The sequence below is a fragment of the Gymnodraco acuticeps genome, unplaced genomic scaffold (genome assembly GCF_902827175.1).
Source record: "Gymnodraco acuticeps unplaced genomic scaffold, fGymAcu1.1, whole genome shotgun sequence".
NCBI classification, from domain to species: Eukaryota; Metazoa; Chordata; class Actinopteri; order Perciformes; family Bathydraconidae; genus Gymnodraco; species Gymnodraco acuticeps.
The window spans coordinates 334,355-351,515 of record NW_022991213.1 but is presented as its reverse complement, the minus strand read 5'-3'; the positions used below and the strand labels follow the sequence as shown (position 1 = coordinate 351,515).

At 39.4% G+C, this 17,161-nt stretch overlaps 1 protein-coding gene across 4 annotated transcripts in view; it reads right to left on the bottom strand.

Annotated features, from left to right (window-relative positions):
* Positions 1-11,951: 11,951 nt before the first annotated feature.
* The window catches only part of LOC117561357 (homeodomain-interacting protein kinase 3-like), a 51,082-nt gene continuing 45,872 nt past the window's right edge, over positions 11,952-17,161 (bottom strand). For all 4 annotated transcript variants that reach the window (XM_034238657.1, XM_034238656.1, XM_034238658.1 and 1 more), the window contains exon 18: positions 11,952-16,543. In XM_034238657.1, coding sequence (XP_034094548.1) covers positions 16,031-16,543 — 513 coding nt within the window. In that variant the 3' untranslated portion in view covers positions 11,952-16,030. The remainder of the gene's footprint in view (positions 16,544-17,161) is intronic.

The window sequence follows — 17,161 nt, the reverse complement described above, 5'->3', positions numbered from 1 at the left end:
TTCCTCCGCTCTGTGTCAGTGGGGAAGCTGTACATTCATACTCCTTTCTCTGAGCGATTGGAGCATCCCCAGGCAGCACAGCAAACCATGGTGGCGACTAGGAGGCAGCACAGCAAACCAAGGTGGCGACTAGGAGGCAGCACAGCAAACCAGGACAACAAGGAGGAAAAGGCACAGACAAACTGCATGATATGCTATTCAATGTTTATTGAATTCCATGTATTTGCAATGGATGTTCCTAAAACAACACATTTAACATCATCATCATCATCATGCTGCTGCTGCTAGTCCTTTGATAGTCACCTGTCGGTCTCCTGTCCTTTCTGAAAGCCATAAAGATGACATTAGTCATTTAGATAACTTGTGTCCTCAATTACCAGGGGATTACTGAAACTACCATGAATTTAAGAAAATGGTAGACATTAATCTAATCTGAATTTTAAAGCATTACTTTAGATCCCCTCCCTCTAAATATATCAATAAACATTAGAAAGTGATGCTCCTGACTACCATACAAGTTTAAGAAGATAATATTGGTTTTAAAGAATTCAAAGCTATAAACAGCAACAGGCTCTTTAACCAAGGCACTGTTAGCCTAACATGTAAACTAGTTGTTCACACTAATCCTAATATTATCACTTAATATTAGCAAATTCTATTTTATTTTTTAAAACATATTGATGTAAATACATACACATATCGATTTGTTGTATAAATATTGCAAATCAAAACCTTTATTCACTAATAATTACCAAAAATCGTAGTTCTATCTCCTGTTATCAATGCATTCACATTGCCCGCCATGAACTTCCGGGGAACGATCCTCTTCTACATGAACCACGTGACGATAACCGTTTTTGGACTTCCGTTGTCGTAACTCTTCTATTATATGGCTCTGGTTGTAGCCTAGCAGAGTCGACAAGTTGCTATTAGCTGACAGTGAGGCATGTACGTGTCCATCAACGTGACCACGCCCTAATGTATGCAAAAACTTTAAGACCTAATATAAATAAAAGGGTCGTGTTAGAAAACAATTCACTCACAGATTCATAATCATGAAGGTGGAATCTAACTATATCGATAATAATATTTATTGCATCCATGGGTAGAAACATGTTTTTTTCTGCTGTAAAGTTGGGCATTTTAACATGGGGGTCTATGGAAATTGCTCCTTTCTGCAGCCAGTCCCTAGCGGCCCATGTATGAACTGCAGTGTGTGGCACTTCCGTATTGGCTTCCCGGCTGTTCCCCAGAGTTTGCCGCTTGGTTTTAACCAAGTCGTGCATGTTAGCTTAGCTTGGTAGCTTCAGCTAGCTCTGGAACTTCCAGCTCGGTGGCAGCAGGTCCCGCCCAAGCGGCAAACTGTGGGGTAGAGCCGGGAAGCCAATACGGAAGTGCCACACACTGCAGTTCATATATTGGCCGATAGGCGATGGCTGCAGAAAGGAGCAATTTCCATAGACCCCCATGTTAAAATGCCCAACTTTACAGCAGAAAAAAACATGTTTCTACCCCTGGCTTCATACATTTTATTATCGATATAGTTAGATTCCACCTTCATGATTATGGATCTGTGAGTGAATTGTTTTCTAACGCGACCCTTTTATTTATATTAGGTCTTAAAGTTTGTGCATAAATTAGGGCGTGGTCACATTGAGTGACGGCTCTGTCAAGTGCCTGCCGCTGTTAGCTTCTTGTCTCTCTGCTAGCTGCTCCGTGAAGCTAGCTACAGGGACTCTGCCTGCTCAGCTCATCCAGGAAACACAACTTGTAGCCGGCCGTGGTTGTTTGTTCTTCATGCTTATATATCGGACTATTGTGACTCGCTCTGCGGTTAAAACAGACGGTGCATGAATGCGGTTTTGCGGTAAGTGAAATTCTAGTGCTTTATTTATGTGTTAATGATTTTAATCAGCTACGTAATGAATGGTAAGGCTTGGGTTAGCATGTAAGCTAGTGGTAGCTACATCGGTGCTAACGATTGTAATCGTAGCCTCCAAGTTAAAATCATAGACTGTATATATAAAGGTTACAACGAAATAGACAAGTGTTAAGTGGGATAATACTGTTGAACAAACGGCTTCTGTTTGAGGTTGATAAAATAAGGTTACATCCTTGTAACTTAGAGATATTTTATTATGTTGGTAGAACTGTATGCATCTAAGGCAGGGCTGCCAACACTCACGCATTGAGCGTGAGAGTCACGCAATTAACCCATATCTCACGCACTCACGCCACACTTGCCTTTCCTCACGCTAAGTTTTCATCCAAAATAAATGGATATAAATATAAAAATAAAGTGAAGGAACAGCAAACCAGACTGTCTTCTGGCTTAATTCAGTAAAGTTGGAACGATATTGGGAGATTCTGATTTCACGGATCAATAACTCATGAACAAAACGTTATTCAGACACAAAGTACGTCTCCTAAGTACTGTGGTAAGGTTGACAACGAACTACAATCACATGTTGATCAAAAAAAGCCAATACGCGCCGTCCTCCGAGCTGGACACATTACATCGGTCTCTATCCGCAGCCGGAGAAGAAACGAGTGCTCAGGGACCGTCTGCAAAGTGCAACTCCGGAAAAAGAGAATACAATAATATTCAATCACTTCACTATTATACAGCTTATTACTACCAAACTCACCACACACATCAATAGTCTCCTGGTGGTCATACTACAGCAAGGAGTTTGGAAGAATATGTTTTTGAATAATTTTGGGGAATATGTATTATGTAAAATCATCTTCAATAACTATGGCATCATCCTAAATAATGTTACTATCATACAGTATATTTCTACAAAACTCACTAATTGCATTGTTGTTGTTAGCATCTGGTTAGCTAGCTGCGCTAACGGATATTAGAAGCTGTTTCTAAAACAAGGAGAGGGAGAGCTCTCTCCTGTCAGACTGAGAGAGATAACTACAGCTCAGTGATGTAACGGACTCTGAGTGTTTATATAGTTAACTTTAGTCTAGTTATCTCAGTGGGTCTCAAACGTTTTGGTCACCATTTATGAGAATAAATGGAAAACAGTTATGAAATACTATATGACAGTAAAACAAGAATACAGTTTAAAAGGTGAGTGATTTGTAAAATATCCATAAAGAAAAAGAAAATCTGTGTACAGTTCTGTTTCATATGGGTGTTGAGAGATGTATCCATAAATTCATTTTTGCTCTGAAAGTGCACCGGGTTGATGCATTTAAATTCAATATTTAAAAAATAAACCTTCCCGGGGGAGCATGCCCCGGGACCCCCCTAGAGGAGGTGAGGACCCCCCCCACTTATAAAATAGCACTTTACCTCTGCTTACAACTCTATGCCATTTTATATGCTGTGAGCTGATTATCGAGCCTTCATTGTAAGAGTCGTGGGTACACTGTGTATGTGCGTATTCCACTGTAGCGCCCGGTACATTAATGGGAAACCCTAGTTTGTACATGTTCAATACATTTGTAACACTTGTTGAGATCTCCATATGAAGTGAATACTTAAAACGAAAGTTAATTATAAATCATATATGAAGTGAATACTTAAAACGAAAGTTAATTATAAATCATATATGATCAATCATATTCTTGTATAAACCCATAATGAGAATGCTTCTTGATGGTTTTTGAATATGTATGTATGCTTACAAATGTATCTGTTGCCATTTGATAACTTTGCGTTTTGAAAAGAGGATGTTGAGAGTTTTCATAGTATGTTTAATACTTAAAACGAAAGTTAGCTATAATCAAATATAATCAATTATATTCGTGTATAACCCACAATGAAAATACTTCATATTTTAGGTTTTTCTATAGTTACAGTATAAACAAAACCAAGTGGTTTGTTAAGTTGAGTGTAAGGCCTATAAGAGTTATGGGTGTCTCTGATAAGAGAGTAGGCCGTTTTTTCCCTCTGCTCTGACAGCAGTTCACAGGGAGGGGGGCTCCTGACTTAAGGAGAAATACATTGAGGCGTCAAAAAGGTGGTTATGTCATAGCCATAGAATATGTCTGTTAATGTCCTGTTTTCTACACAAACATGGGAAGGTGTGTCTTAGGCCATAGCCAATAGAAGATGTTGGTTGGGAATAGAGGAGGTGTTTGTTTTTGGGGTTTCGATCCGGTTTTTTGAGCATAAAGAGACTGTTTTTTTTGAGAGAGCGCAAGAGAGAGGGGGGTTTCCCCTGGTATACTCTCTCCCGGTAGGCTTTGTCCTTCAGAGCTGGGTTAATAGCTCTCGGTAAGGTTCTCTCAAACTTGGTAAATATCTCCTGAATTTGTTGATTGAAATGCTGAGTGAATTTCTTTGAATGCTGAGTGAATTTCTTGGTTGGAATGCTGAGTGGAATGATTTGATGGGAGATGTGTTTGTGATTAGTAACCGCCACCGTGAGGATCATCCTCCGAAATACCTGGGAGATAGGTGTGTGTTTTTGAATGTTAGTACTCGCCGCCTGTGTCGGAAAAAAGGTATGAACCTGATGTGAATTGATTGGGTGAAAATGAAAGTTTGAATTCAGATTTTTATTGACACCGGTCTTTTTATGAGGAAATACCTCTAAATTCTATCGGGAGAATTTTAAAATGTCACAACTGAATTGGGCAGTTGAAATTAAACATTTTGGTGATAAATGTAAGACTGTGAATTAAAGTTTCATATTTGAACATGATCACAGCACCATTTTTTTTAGTATGATTATAATGTTGTAAAGAGAGAAGGTAAAAACCCTGTATTAGTTTGGACCTATTTTTCTTCAAATAAACTGATCCCACCTTTTTGGACTGGGATAACTTAAAAGACACCTGTGCTCTCCTCTCCTGCTTCAAAGGTAAGATTGCACCCTGCCACACTCACACTTAGGTAGGAACACACTCCATTTACTGATATCAAAATCCTTCGGGATCGCTTAAACAGATTAAAGAGAGTTGTCTGAATTGAAACAGCAGTTAATTGAACCTGGTTCTTCGGGGGGTTAATAGAGGTGAGATCTTGCTGACGTTGGTGGATCTGAGCCAAGCAGTAAACTTACATAGACTCAATAACTTCGGTCAGGTCAATTAGTAGGTCAGAGTAATTTACCGGAATAAATTATCAGGACCTCGCCGACTCTAAACACACTGTACACATGAACGCTTCTTTTTTCGGTTCACCACAAAAAAAATCTCACTCCAAGCTGAACTCAAATGTTGGCAGCCCTGTCTAAGGTTAATTTAAATTGGCTATGCTCAAGTATGTAGACAAGCTAATGTCGAAGTAGTGTATGTGAAATCAACCTCACAATAAGATGTGTGTATATTACAATTATTAATGTCATATTTCAAGATGATTACTTAGATATTACAATATGGTTGGTTGAGCTGGAGTTCATTATCGAGCTTACACGTTAACGTCACAGTCATCTGAAGAACGAACCCAAACCTTGTTGTTTTAATTAATTGCATTACCAAATGGGTATCAAATAAACAGTAAGCATTGGTAATACAACTTCCAAAGTTACAGTAAAATAAAAAGGACCCTGACTCGGACAATACACAATCCAACATGTTCAACAGAAGAGAATCAGTTATATTGTTTGTACACATGGTACTTTACATATATATATCTGTTTGTTTAAGGTGTCCAGGTGATGCAGACAGGCTGGACCAGAGAGTGAGAGACAGAACTGGACTCCTCACAGCAGTGAACTTCAGCTCAGGTACAAATACTCTTTTTTCATACTGTACAAAGAATCAAGAAAGATATTGGTTTAAATGAATGAAGTATTGACTTTAATACACTGATATACATTCCATTAAACAATACTAAATACTAAATCACCTACACATCAGTTAAGTTGAGGGTTTTTTCCATGCAAAAAGTTACATTTAGATGATAACAAGCAATATGACTTTGTCAGCTTTCTAATTTAATGTATTGAAGGCAAAGATATTTAACACATAGTGAGAACTGCTACTATTTATCTCTCAATATTGTCTGTAAAAAACGTGGTAAAAGTTATTCTTTCAGTGAGACAACAGAGCAAGCTTCTACAGCTGCACTACATTTTGATAACAGTTCAATATTATTTTGATAATAACATATATTTCAATGTTGATGAACTTCATACTGTTCATTCATAATCTGATGGTCTTTGTAGCTCATTGTTGAAATAAAAAAATAACATTACAATTACAAAATAATTATATCTACAGCCCCTAAACACACAAACACACCACTTTCATAAATAACACACTTGTTCTGCAATAATATGTTTTATGTTTCCTGTCATTTTTGTTAGGAAAGGACATGCCTGAAAGACACGACATTTTCTCCTTCTCTGAGGGTCAAGAAGAACATCCAAGAGGAACATTAAAAGCTGATGTTATGAGATTTTAAGACCAGTACAGGACATTCACTAAGAAACTACTTTTATTGTAAAAACAGTCAGCTGATCGAATGCAGCGATTTCCACATCTACACTCCATCAGCTGATTATTTCTATTTGCCTCACTTTATGAGCTTCACAACATGTACCTTGTTTTGCAACGTCACAAATAAATGGGGCCAATCTTCAGTCAGATGTGAATGTGTAATCTAACATTTTCAGTAAGAATAATGGACAAAAGGAGTGCAAATACAAATACAATTTATTGAAATGTGAACCAAAAGTTAATCAAATGTTTTAAATAAAAAGCACATATGGACAGAAGGTGTAAACCTATTAAATGTATTAAACACATTTAGTCAAATAAAGTGACCGACTAGGCCTGTGCAGTTGGTATCAGCTTTGCCCAGCATGGGCTCCTCCATCAGCCCTGGTCCTCCTCGCAGAGGAAAGACCCTCAGTCCTCTCCAAACCAACAGACAGGACGTCCATCACACGGAGGTTTCTCCCTGAAGTCTCTGCAGCTCTCTGGACACCATGCTGTCTCAATCCGTCCACACTGAATATGAGATTGGGAAAATGAAAATAATAAATGCTTGAGACAATAAGAAACATAAAGTTGACTGTTGAGTTGCTCAGTTTTTTTAGATTGTCAATACTATTACTGTATAACTAATATCTCAGGTTAAGAGGCACATTCAAATAAAGATTGGTCTTTAAATACATTTTGTCTTTTGAATTGTTTGTCTAAAGTCAAGGATCTAGAACTGGTACTTAGTTTTAATGATAGTCTGGTTATTATGCTGTTTGGAGGAGGCCTCACAGGTAAGAGTACTAACTAGCTACCATCACATGTACCTTAGCTTGACTTAAATGTATTAAACGTATAGTTAAGTGATATCAAAATATAAATAACTAATGTCATGCAAACATATTAATATTTGCTTGATTCCAGTGTTGAATTTAGCACAATTGCATACAAACGTTAAGGGGTTTTAAGATTCTGAAGTATTATGCTAAAAGCTCAATAACTTAGATTATTATTTATAGTTTTGCTGAATAGTTTCATGTCCGCTTACCTTAGAAACGTAAAATGCGACGGCAGCGTGCAGATGGGGAGCATGTCAGTTTAGCTTGGTAGCTTCAGCTAGCTCTGGAACTTCCAGCTCGGTGGCAGCAGGTCCCGCCTCGGCTCCGCCTCTTTGCCCTTATTTGGAGCAGGCTGGAGAAGGCGGGAGTTGAACTCTGGCGTCACTGTCGAGCCGTTAGTGGCCGACTCCGCTACTAAGGGCTTCACGGCAACTGCAGAATCCTATGGGTGACGTCACGGACCCTACGTCCATTTATATATACAGTCTATGGTCCCGCCTCGGCTCCGCCTCTTTGCCCTTATTTGGAGCAGGCTGGAGAAGGCGGGAGTTGAACTCTGACGTCACTGTTGAGCCGTTAGTGGCCGACTCCGCCTACTAAGGGCTTCACGGAAACTCTGCATAATCTTATGGGTGACTTCACGGACCCTACGTCCATTTATATATAGGCCTACAGTCTATGGTTTTAACACGTCTTTTTGTTTGCAGTTCTCTTTGCTTCTTTCTCAATGATCAGACTTTTGCTCTCACTGCAGCTTTCTCATTTGTGCTCCCTCATTTTTTGTTTTCAATTCTGACACAAACGTCCCAGGTAGGCGGGACTTTCAGGGAGTGCGTCCCCATTGGCTACTAAGTTTTTGAGTTACAGCTCAGTTCTCCAGCGATTGTACGTGCAGGCAGCTGCGGTGCGGTAGTTGAGCGTGGACAGAAGACCCCCAGAAGAACCAGCATTTCAATTATTATAATACTAGTGAAAATATATGTAAGTATTGATCATTTGTGTTGTTTGTGCTGTACTATACGGTCTGTTTCTTTATTGTGTTAGTAAGTGAGAAGTAAAGAAAAGCTGTGTTATGAAAATGACTGCCCCACAATGCATTGCAGCCACAGCATTTGCCGTCACTCAACAGTCGGCCATTCACGGAAACAACCGATTATGACCGAGAAATGATATCATGAAAGTTACGGTGCTTATTAAGCATTTTAAAACGTATGTGGTAAGTTGCCAAAGTGCTTTTTTCTGAACGTTCATCAGTATTATAATCAAAAAGAGAAATATGAACGTTAGTTTTTACTGAAATGATCAAATAAAGTCAACATCTCACAGTCTTTACTGAGCTGTGTGGGATTTGTTCAACTTTTAAAAGATGTTTGAATGGTGATATACACAGTGATAGATGTTAAGGACTAACGTTTATAATAAATACATTTGTATTTATTTTAAGATCTTGTTATAGTTCATACAATCATACGTATTGGGATCATTTGTATTAATGTGGACCGGAGGGAGAGGGTGACGAGCATAAGTTTCACTTTCCTTTTTTATTTCAATTCCAACTTTGGTCATGAAGAATATGTTTCTCTGTTGTCCACGTTCATAAAGCATAAAGCAACAGCATCAGAGCACAGTGCAGAGTCTCTAGATGAGTTTACAGTAGTCCCTCGTTCTTATTAAACATCCATGTTGTAGTCCGCTGTATAGAAAACTGTAGTTTCCCCACAGCAGCAGACGCACATTCATGACGTCCGCTGGCGCATCATAAACACGTCGGATAGTGAAAGTGCATTCGGATTCTCTAAAGTATAATATTTGAGAGAAATGGTTATCTTGTGTATATAGAAAATGTTTTAGATCTTTGAGTTCATCTCGTGAAAAATGGGAGCAAAAACAAAAATGTTGCGTTTATATTTTTGTTCAGTGTAGATGTGTTTTTTTTATCTATAAAATAAATAGACAGACACTTTATCGATCCCAAATTGGGAAATTATTTAACAGCAGCAGTGTGTTCAGGTATTAAAATATTTATAGTTGGAATAAAGTATAAACTACACAACACAAGTCTAATGCACAGCAATCCATAAGATAAGTCCGATATGTTCATGAAAACTCCCCAGGACTCCGGAGTTTGCTGCATGAGTTGCACTGTATGATCTGTGGTGTAGTGGGCTGTCACTCAAAAACTGAGTAGCCAATGGGGACACACCCCTGAAAGTCCCGCCCACCTGGGATGTTTGTGTCAAAATCGAAAACAAAAAATGAGGGAGCGCAAACGAGAGAGCTGCAGCGAGAGCAAAAGTCTGATCATTGAGAAAGAAGCAAAGAGAACTGCAAACAAAAACCTATGTTAAAACAAAGAAAAAAGACTTATAGTTTACATGATTACACAAATGATTTGTTTGCAACTTATAGTTTTAATTTTGAAATTAAATTAATTTTGCTTGACTCTGTTTTCTTTTCTCTTAAACTCTTAGTTTTGCTTGATTCTGAGAAAGTGCTGCTTTACCTTTATGATACAAAACTAATCCCATAAGAGAGAGGCTATAAGAAGTTATCTGAATGGCTTGTTTCACTCATTTCAAATTACAAATGTTTCAAACATCTTTTGCTGACTTTCACCAAATGGCAATATTTCTATTAAAAAAAGGGAAAATGAATATGTTGTAATTGCCATTATTAGTATGGCCATTAACTTAGAAAACCTAGCTTCAACTATCAAAACAGAAGCAGCAAACCTCTCAACAAGAGCTAGGCTAAGGTTCTCCACTGAGAGTGAATCCCCATTTTTAACATTCAGAACAACAGCTATTTAAATGTTTTATTTCAATAGGTTTGCTTCATATTCCCTGTGAGTTGTTAAGGCATTCAAAAGAGACAGGCTGGAGAAATAAATACAGAAAATGGCGGCATTAAACACAGCCCTAATCTGAAAAATAGATGTACTGTATGTTGTTCGCCTTCTTCTCAGATTCTTCATGGTATGGTAGGAAGTCATATTAAAACCGAAAAATTGTCTACAAAAGAAGATGCTTTGACAAATGTGACAGTGCAGTGCTCACTTGGACCTTTAGCTAATGGATTGCTAACACTTTGTCAACACACATTTGTGTATGCACAGGCTGCACACTGGTGTAGCCTAGCCTAGCTAATTACCATAGACTGTATAGTTACATTAATGACAGCACTGTTCCAGCAAATAATACAATGCAGCAATTCATTTGACTAATTATACGCTTGTGTTTGTCAAGTCATAACGACTGATAACAAAAACTCACTATTTACCCCTGGCCATGTGCCCACTCTTTGTTGCAAGTCTATTTTAAATGGAAATATTTATTTCCACATCTCTCTAATAGGCCATTTTCATACACTGTGTCCACCTGCTAGGCTTTGAACTTCTCTAAATGCTTGCAGAGAAAGAGTTGTCTCCTTTTTTCTCTTCTCTTTCTCTGTCGCTGTATTCTTTTGTATCCCAAATATGTAGGCTACTAACCCAGCTTTCCTGGAGTTTTTTGTTGTGCCTGTCACCTGACTCAGGTTCCTGAGTCGTGGCTGTTGCTGTAGTCCTGAGTCGTTGGTCCTGAGTTGTGGCTGTGCCTGTGGTCCTGAGTCGTGGCTGTTGCTGTGGTCCTGAGTCGTTGGTCCTGAGTTGTGGCTGTGCCTGTGGTCCTGAGTCGTTGGGCCTGAGTTGTGGCTGTGCCTGTGGTCCTGAGTCGTTGGTCCTGAGTTGTGGCTGTGCCTGTGGTCCTGAGTCGTTGGTCCTGAGTTGTGGCTGTGCCTGTGGTCCTGAGTCGTTGGGCCTGAGTTGTGGCTGTGCCTGTGGTCCTGAGTCGTTGGTCCTGAGTCGTTGGTCCTGAGTTGTGGCTGTGCCTGTGGTCCTGAGTCGTTGGTCCTGAGTTGTGGCTGTGCCTGTGGTCCTGAGTCGTGGATTTCCCTGTTGCTGTGGTCCTTCCTGATGCTGACACTACTTTTTTGATGGCACCCGGGAGATTGACATCGACCTGGATCCATCTTCATCTTATATATTAATTAATGTTTCTAGCATTTGGAATGTTTATGTATAAATATATTATCTTTTACATCACACCCTTTGCACGTCTGTCCGTTCTCTGTTGCTCTCCCCGAGATTTCTTAAATGTTTTCTCCATTAACTGTGGGGTTTCTTTGGAAGTTTTTCCTTGTCCGATGTGAGGGTCTAAGGACAGGATGTCATATTCATATTCTGTATAAACTGTAAAGCTCCCAGAGACTAATTTAGAATGTTTGATATTGGGCTATATAAATACACTTTGATACCTTGATTGACACTTTGGGGAATGAAGTTTATCAAATGCTTTCTTTGTTCCAAAATTGGACCAAACACCTCACAAAGCCACTTCTATAGACATAGCTTCAAAGACTTCAACGATGAACCCTTCTGTAGCTTAAATAATCCCCCATAAATAATCAGAACATGATATATTATTTACATTCTAAGCCATAGGCTAAATGTGCCCCTAAATTGTAATGTATTACTGAATTGTACACAACTATCACTTGATAGTTCAGGGCATCGGGAACACTTAAAATCAACATAAAACAAACTAAAATGCTGGCCTCATTTAGGCGGAAAGCTACAATGTTTATATTAGCCTTATTTATTATGTCTCAATATTACTGACATACTTTGAATCTGACGGTAATACCGGTAATCGACATGGATAAGAATAAAGAAAACAGCGATTGAAGCAAAAGATCTTTTTTTATTCAAAGTGAATCCTGACATAGTACACCATCAATTAATAATTTGACACTCACTAATAAAGAGTCACCAAGAAGGAACCCGCTTTGTGTGACAAGGTACATAAGGCTTGGTCACATTGAAACTCACTGAGAACTAGAGGGGGGGGGGGGGGAGAAAAACGACCGCAAACTGCTAAGACACACATTATTACATCCAAACAATAATCATTTTCCCAGTCCTCATATGTTTGTATATTGCACAGTGCAGTTGCTACATTGTCAAACTAGTGTAGCATTAAAGAATACAATTAAATCAAAAAAATTAAAATCATAAAGCCACACAAGATCTACGCATATTTAGAACAGTAACAGTTTCAATTTTAGCAAATCATGTCTACATATTTGTGTCTAAATACAATAACCCGATAATTATAGTCGTGGTACAAAATCTACCTAAAACATGTTTTAGGAGTCAAATTTCACACGGCTTATTTTTAAGCCCAGAACCCGGATGAGATGTTCAGTCCTATGTTTGTGGTGGATTTGTCATGCATTTGTGTTTATTCAGGCCCCGTGTCTTTAAGTACTGCACATTATTCTTTGTGAGCACATAAAACATTCCATGAGTTTCTTAGGATTCTGTAAATATGTTTCCAGAAGTTACCTAAGGCCAACTAACAAACAACTATAGCATTTTGTGATGTGAAAATAGAGTAATGCAGTTATGATGTATATTTGTACGGGACCTGGAAGTTAACCATCACTAAGCTAAAGGGGACTTATGTTCTGTGTGAGGACACTTAGTAGCCTTTTTAAATCACTTAGTGGTTAGCAACAGCTGTTTTTTTTTAATAGAGTTGTAGAAGCTTGGGACATTCACGAGTGGGTCCTTACTGATGTCATAGAACAAAGCGTGTGCATCTCTAAAGCCTGTGTTGACTACAGAACTTATTTCAGGCGTCTAATGAAAAACACGTTAAAAGAAACGTTTACTTCGAGACGGGGGAATCGGAAATAATGAAATGCTAACTCATCTCTGGGTTTTAGAACTCATTGCTGCACCACTCAAGTAGCTGAGTGAAAACTGGTCCTAAACTCTGAAATATTGTGTATGAATTTAACTCGATCCTTTTTTTCATTCCATGTGAGAGGAACACATTCCCCCCTCCCCAACGTGTTACTTAAGACTGCTGGCTTTAGATCTATGACCTGCTTATTCTGATGATGTAACCGTCGGTATGGTGGAGGGATTATAAGCAATCAACCCAGAGTGGTGGGGGATTACGGCGGTGAGTTCATCTCATCACAGGTGCTGAGCTGACAAAGACTGGAGCCATATGAGAATCAACGCGAGGCTGAACACCACGGGGTTAAAAAAACAAAAACAAACAGAAGATTAAAGTACAGATTACTGTGCCACACATATTAATGATAACTCCAGGCCGTACTGCTGAACAGTGCATCCTCACGTTCGTCTAAGCATCGTCAACACAGTAGCATATTAGACGAGCACACAAAACACACCCTTTGCTTAAGCAACATAACCATTACAATGCAATACATAAAGAAAAGCACAATGACAACAAATATGTGCTCAGCTTCTCATCAATAATTAGAAACATCTGTTTTTTACGTTTAAGCACATTTCCTGGTATAACTACCACATTTTTTGTAGAAATATAACTTTTTTTATTTATCCCAAAATATAAGGATTTAATGTGTGTTATAAAAAGACACTGAGCTTTTCTTTTTGTCATGTGGCAGCCGTTGTACACGAGGGGACAACTTTAGACCTAAACTTTGAATATAATTGATGGGTAAAGCATTTTGAAAGACGTAGAACACATGATCTCCCTATGGTAATAGCTGCATACAAGAACTATCAACGTCTCAATCACAAGACGAGTGAAAACGCTGTGTAGCCGTCATTTGCAAACCAAAAACAGAGTTGTGTCACAAATACATTCACTATGTGAGAATAAAGCTTTGCATTTGTGTATATTCAGGCCCTGTGTCTTTGAGTACTGCACGTTGTTCTTGGTGAGCGCAATAAAACATTTCCCTGACTTGTACTTTCTTAGGATTCTGTTAGAAGAAGAGGATTGTTTCTAGACCTCGTCTTAAGTCCAACAAACAAACAACTTTGGGGTTTTGTGACGTGAAAGTAGGAGCTGATCCCCTCGGAAGGAACTAGTCTACAAATGTGCGACTGCTTTGATACGGGTCAGTCGCTAGTTTAAGGAAAGGCACTAGTTGTACAGTACGAAGAGTTGCAAATACAGTCCAATAAAACGGAAATAAAAGCCATGTCATCATCAAAAAATAAAATACATAAACGACACACCGGTTACAGAATCCAACAGTGAACCCAGCCTACGTTTGAAATACTGACGCTAAACACACACACACCAAAAAGCAACAGAATATTACAGAAAAAACTTCCATTACAGCAGTTTACAATCACTTCAAAACAAAGCCAATATACAGAGGCACTAGCATATAGGAATAGCATTCAATATACTATATAAGAGAAAACCCACTTCTATTGTATCTAGTAATCAGGACTACAATACAAAAAAGGCTAGAATGAGATTATTCCTCAAAATTCACAGCTACGAAGTGGCAGATAATCAGTACATAGCAGCTTATTATCTATACATTCCAAATACGATTAGCCCACATAGCTCAGAAAAATAAAAACCTCAAACTCATTCTTTTTTTTTTAAATAGAGATCTCACAATATATTCCAATTTGCAACAGTACGCTGGAGGTGAAAGGAGAAATAGTATTGACCATGCTTTTTATAGAAATGATTAATGAACAGTCTTTGGTACTGATTGGAGTAAAATACCAGCTGATATGACGGGTAGACACAGCTATACTACACACTGGAAATCAACAACAACACAACAACAAATCAAGGCTATGCATCCACCCTGAAGGAATGTATTAAAAACTGACAACAGGCTTCAATACATGGACAAAAAATAATAATATTTCAAACAATTACCGATACACCTCTAACACTCAATAGGCCAGCAATGATACTGTAAGTAGATAGGTTATCAAACACTGAGAAGCATTTAAAAGTCAAAACATAGTCTATGCCACTCCCAAAAAACTAATAATGCTAAATTATAAAAACACAGCAACCCAGAGGCTATCTAGATTGTATTGCAGTTACAGTAAACAGTGACAATACTGTTATGAATTAAGTACTATCGTGAATAGAAATTGATTATCAAAATATCAAATCACTCTTTTATGTACATTAAAAGCTCATTCAGTCAAAGCCCTAAATGTGCAGCCTCTAGTTAAAGTAAATCCATACTCTGAGTTAGAAAGCAAACTGAAAGTATTAAAAACACATAACCACAAGCGTTATTTATCCAATAAGCCCATCATGTTCAGAGTCTGAAGGCTAAGTGCTGCAAGCCCGTTTTTTTAAATGTACAATCTGAAAAGCTCCTGAAGTAACGTCAGAGACTCTGGGTCTTAAGGCACAAGGCGACGGCAGCAGTAAAGTCTGCCTCCAAACATAACAGGAGCGTCCAATCCTGTTAATACAGACTGTGATGGCTTAACACAGAGATCTGAGCGGCTAGCACGCGCTACAAGGCAACAAAGATAAAGGGGGCTGGGGGGGGTACCTTGACAGCAACAACAACAAATCCTCCCCCGCCGAAAATTAGATCTCTGATCACTTCTTAAACGAACGAACGACAGGAGGTAATGTGCAACAGACTCGTTCTTAATTATAATTTCCTTATCATACTCTCTTGTGATGCTCTCTAATAAAGCTTTGATTAATAACTGTCTCATGATTTCGCAGGAAGTCCGTCACCTTCTGACAATCAAACACGATCATTGACGTGATCCTACATTTCTACGTCCTCGCAAAATCTGAAAATCTTCAGCATTGCTTCTTTTTTTTTTCTTGTACACCCTTCGTCTCCTCCTCCTTACAGGTGTCCGTGTTGTGCTCTGCTGCTGGCTCTCCCCGCCCAGGTGGCAGCGCCGCTCCACTTCCCGTTGCCCCTCCTCACCAGAAGGTAGTGCTGCGGCCCCCCCCTGCTCCTCAGATATAGGAAAACTGGGGGTGGTGGCTGAGCTTGGTGGGGCTCAGAGGGAAGCCTGTGTAGGCGGCGGGGGAGGCCATGTACGGGTGTGGCGGCGGGAACGGGGGCTTGAACTGGTGGGGGTGGTGGTGGGCGTAGCCGGGCTGGTGGTGCGGGTGGATGGTGGGGGAGGGGAGGAGCCTGTGCGGGTGGGGGACCGGGTGTCCAGGGTGGTGGCTGATACCCAGGGTGACCTGGTGCACTATAGCGCCGCCCTGTGGGTGGGAGAGACCGTAGCTGTGCTGGAGGAGGGGGGGAGGGCGAGAGGGCAGGATGGGGTGTGGGTGGTGAGCGTTGGGAGGGTAGGACAGCAGGGTGTGTGTGTGCGGGGCGGCAGAGGTGTGTGTGGGGCTGCTGTGCTGCAGGTGTGTGAAGGTGTGTGTGTGCACCGTGGGGGGGATGTAGGCGTGCGGTCGCAGCGGACCATAGTTGCCGTTCCACTCTTTGTTGCTGAGGTTGGAAACGTACGGCACCTGAAAGACATCATGATAAACACTCAGTCTCAGAAAGTCTGTTAAAGGAAAGGTTTCAGTTTTAGGGAACATTTATTTCCTTTTATTGGTGAGAATAAATCAGAAGGTTGATTAAGGCTTGTATTCTGTATGAAGCTTGAGCTAGCAGGTGGTTAGCTTAGCAAAAATACTGGAAGTAGGATAAATCAGACCGGTAAAAGAATTATGCATATTTACTGCTGCCTTGATAAATAAAACAATTTAAAAAGCGCATACAATCTCAATAAGGGTGCATTTGTATATCCAATGTGACGCTGTACACTTGATGATGTTGTTGTTTAAAGAAACAGAGCATTCTTTTTTTTGACATGGATAAACAAATAGATAAGTTTAAATACATGAAACAAAAACTATTACTCATATGTAGAATGCACAATGTGATGCCTCTTGCTTGTTAGTTGACAATGTATCAGATGAATATGATGCAACGTAATGGGGTTTGTTAGCTAGCTAAACCACTGTATGTGTTGGTACTTGTGGTTAGAGCTTAAGTGATACTACTTTGCATAGTGTCCCCAGCTTTAGCAAACCTTACTTGCAAAAGAAACAGTTCTAAAGCTTTTAAATGTACAGTTATTA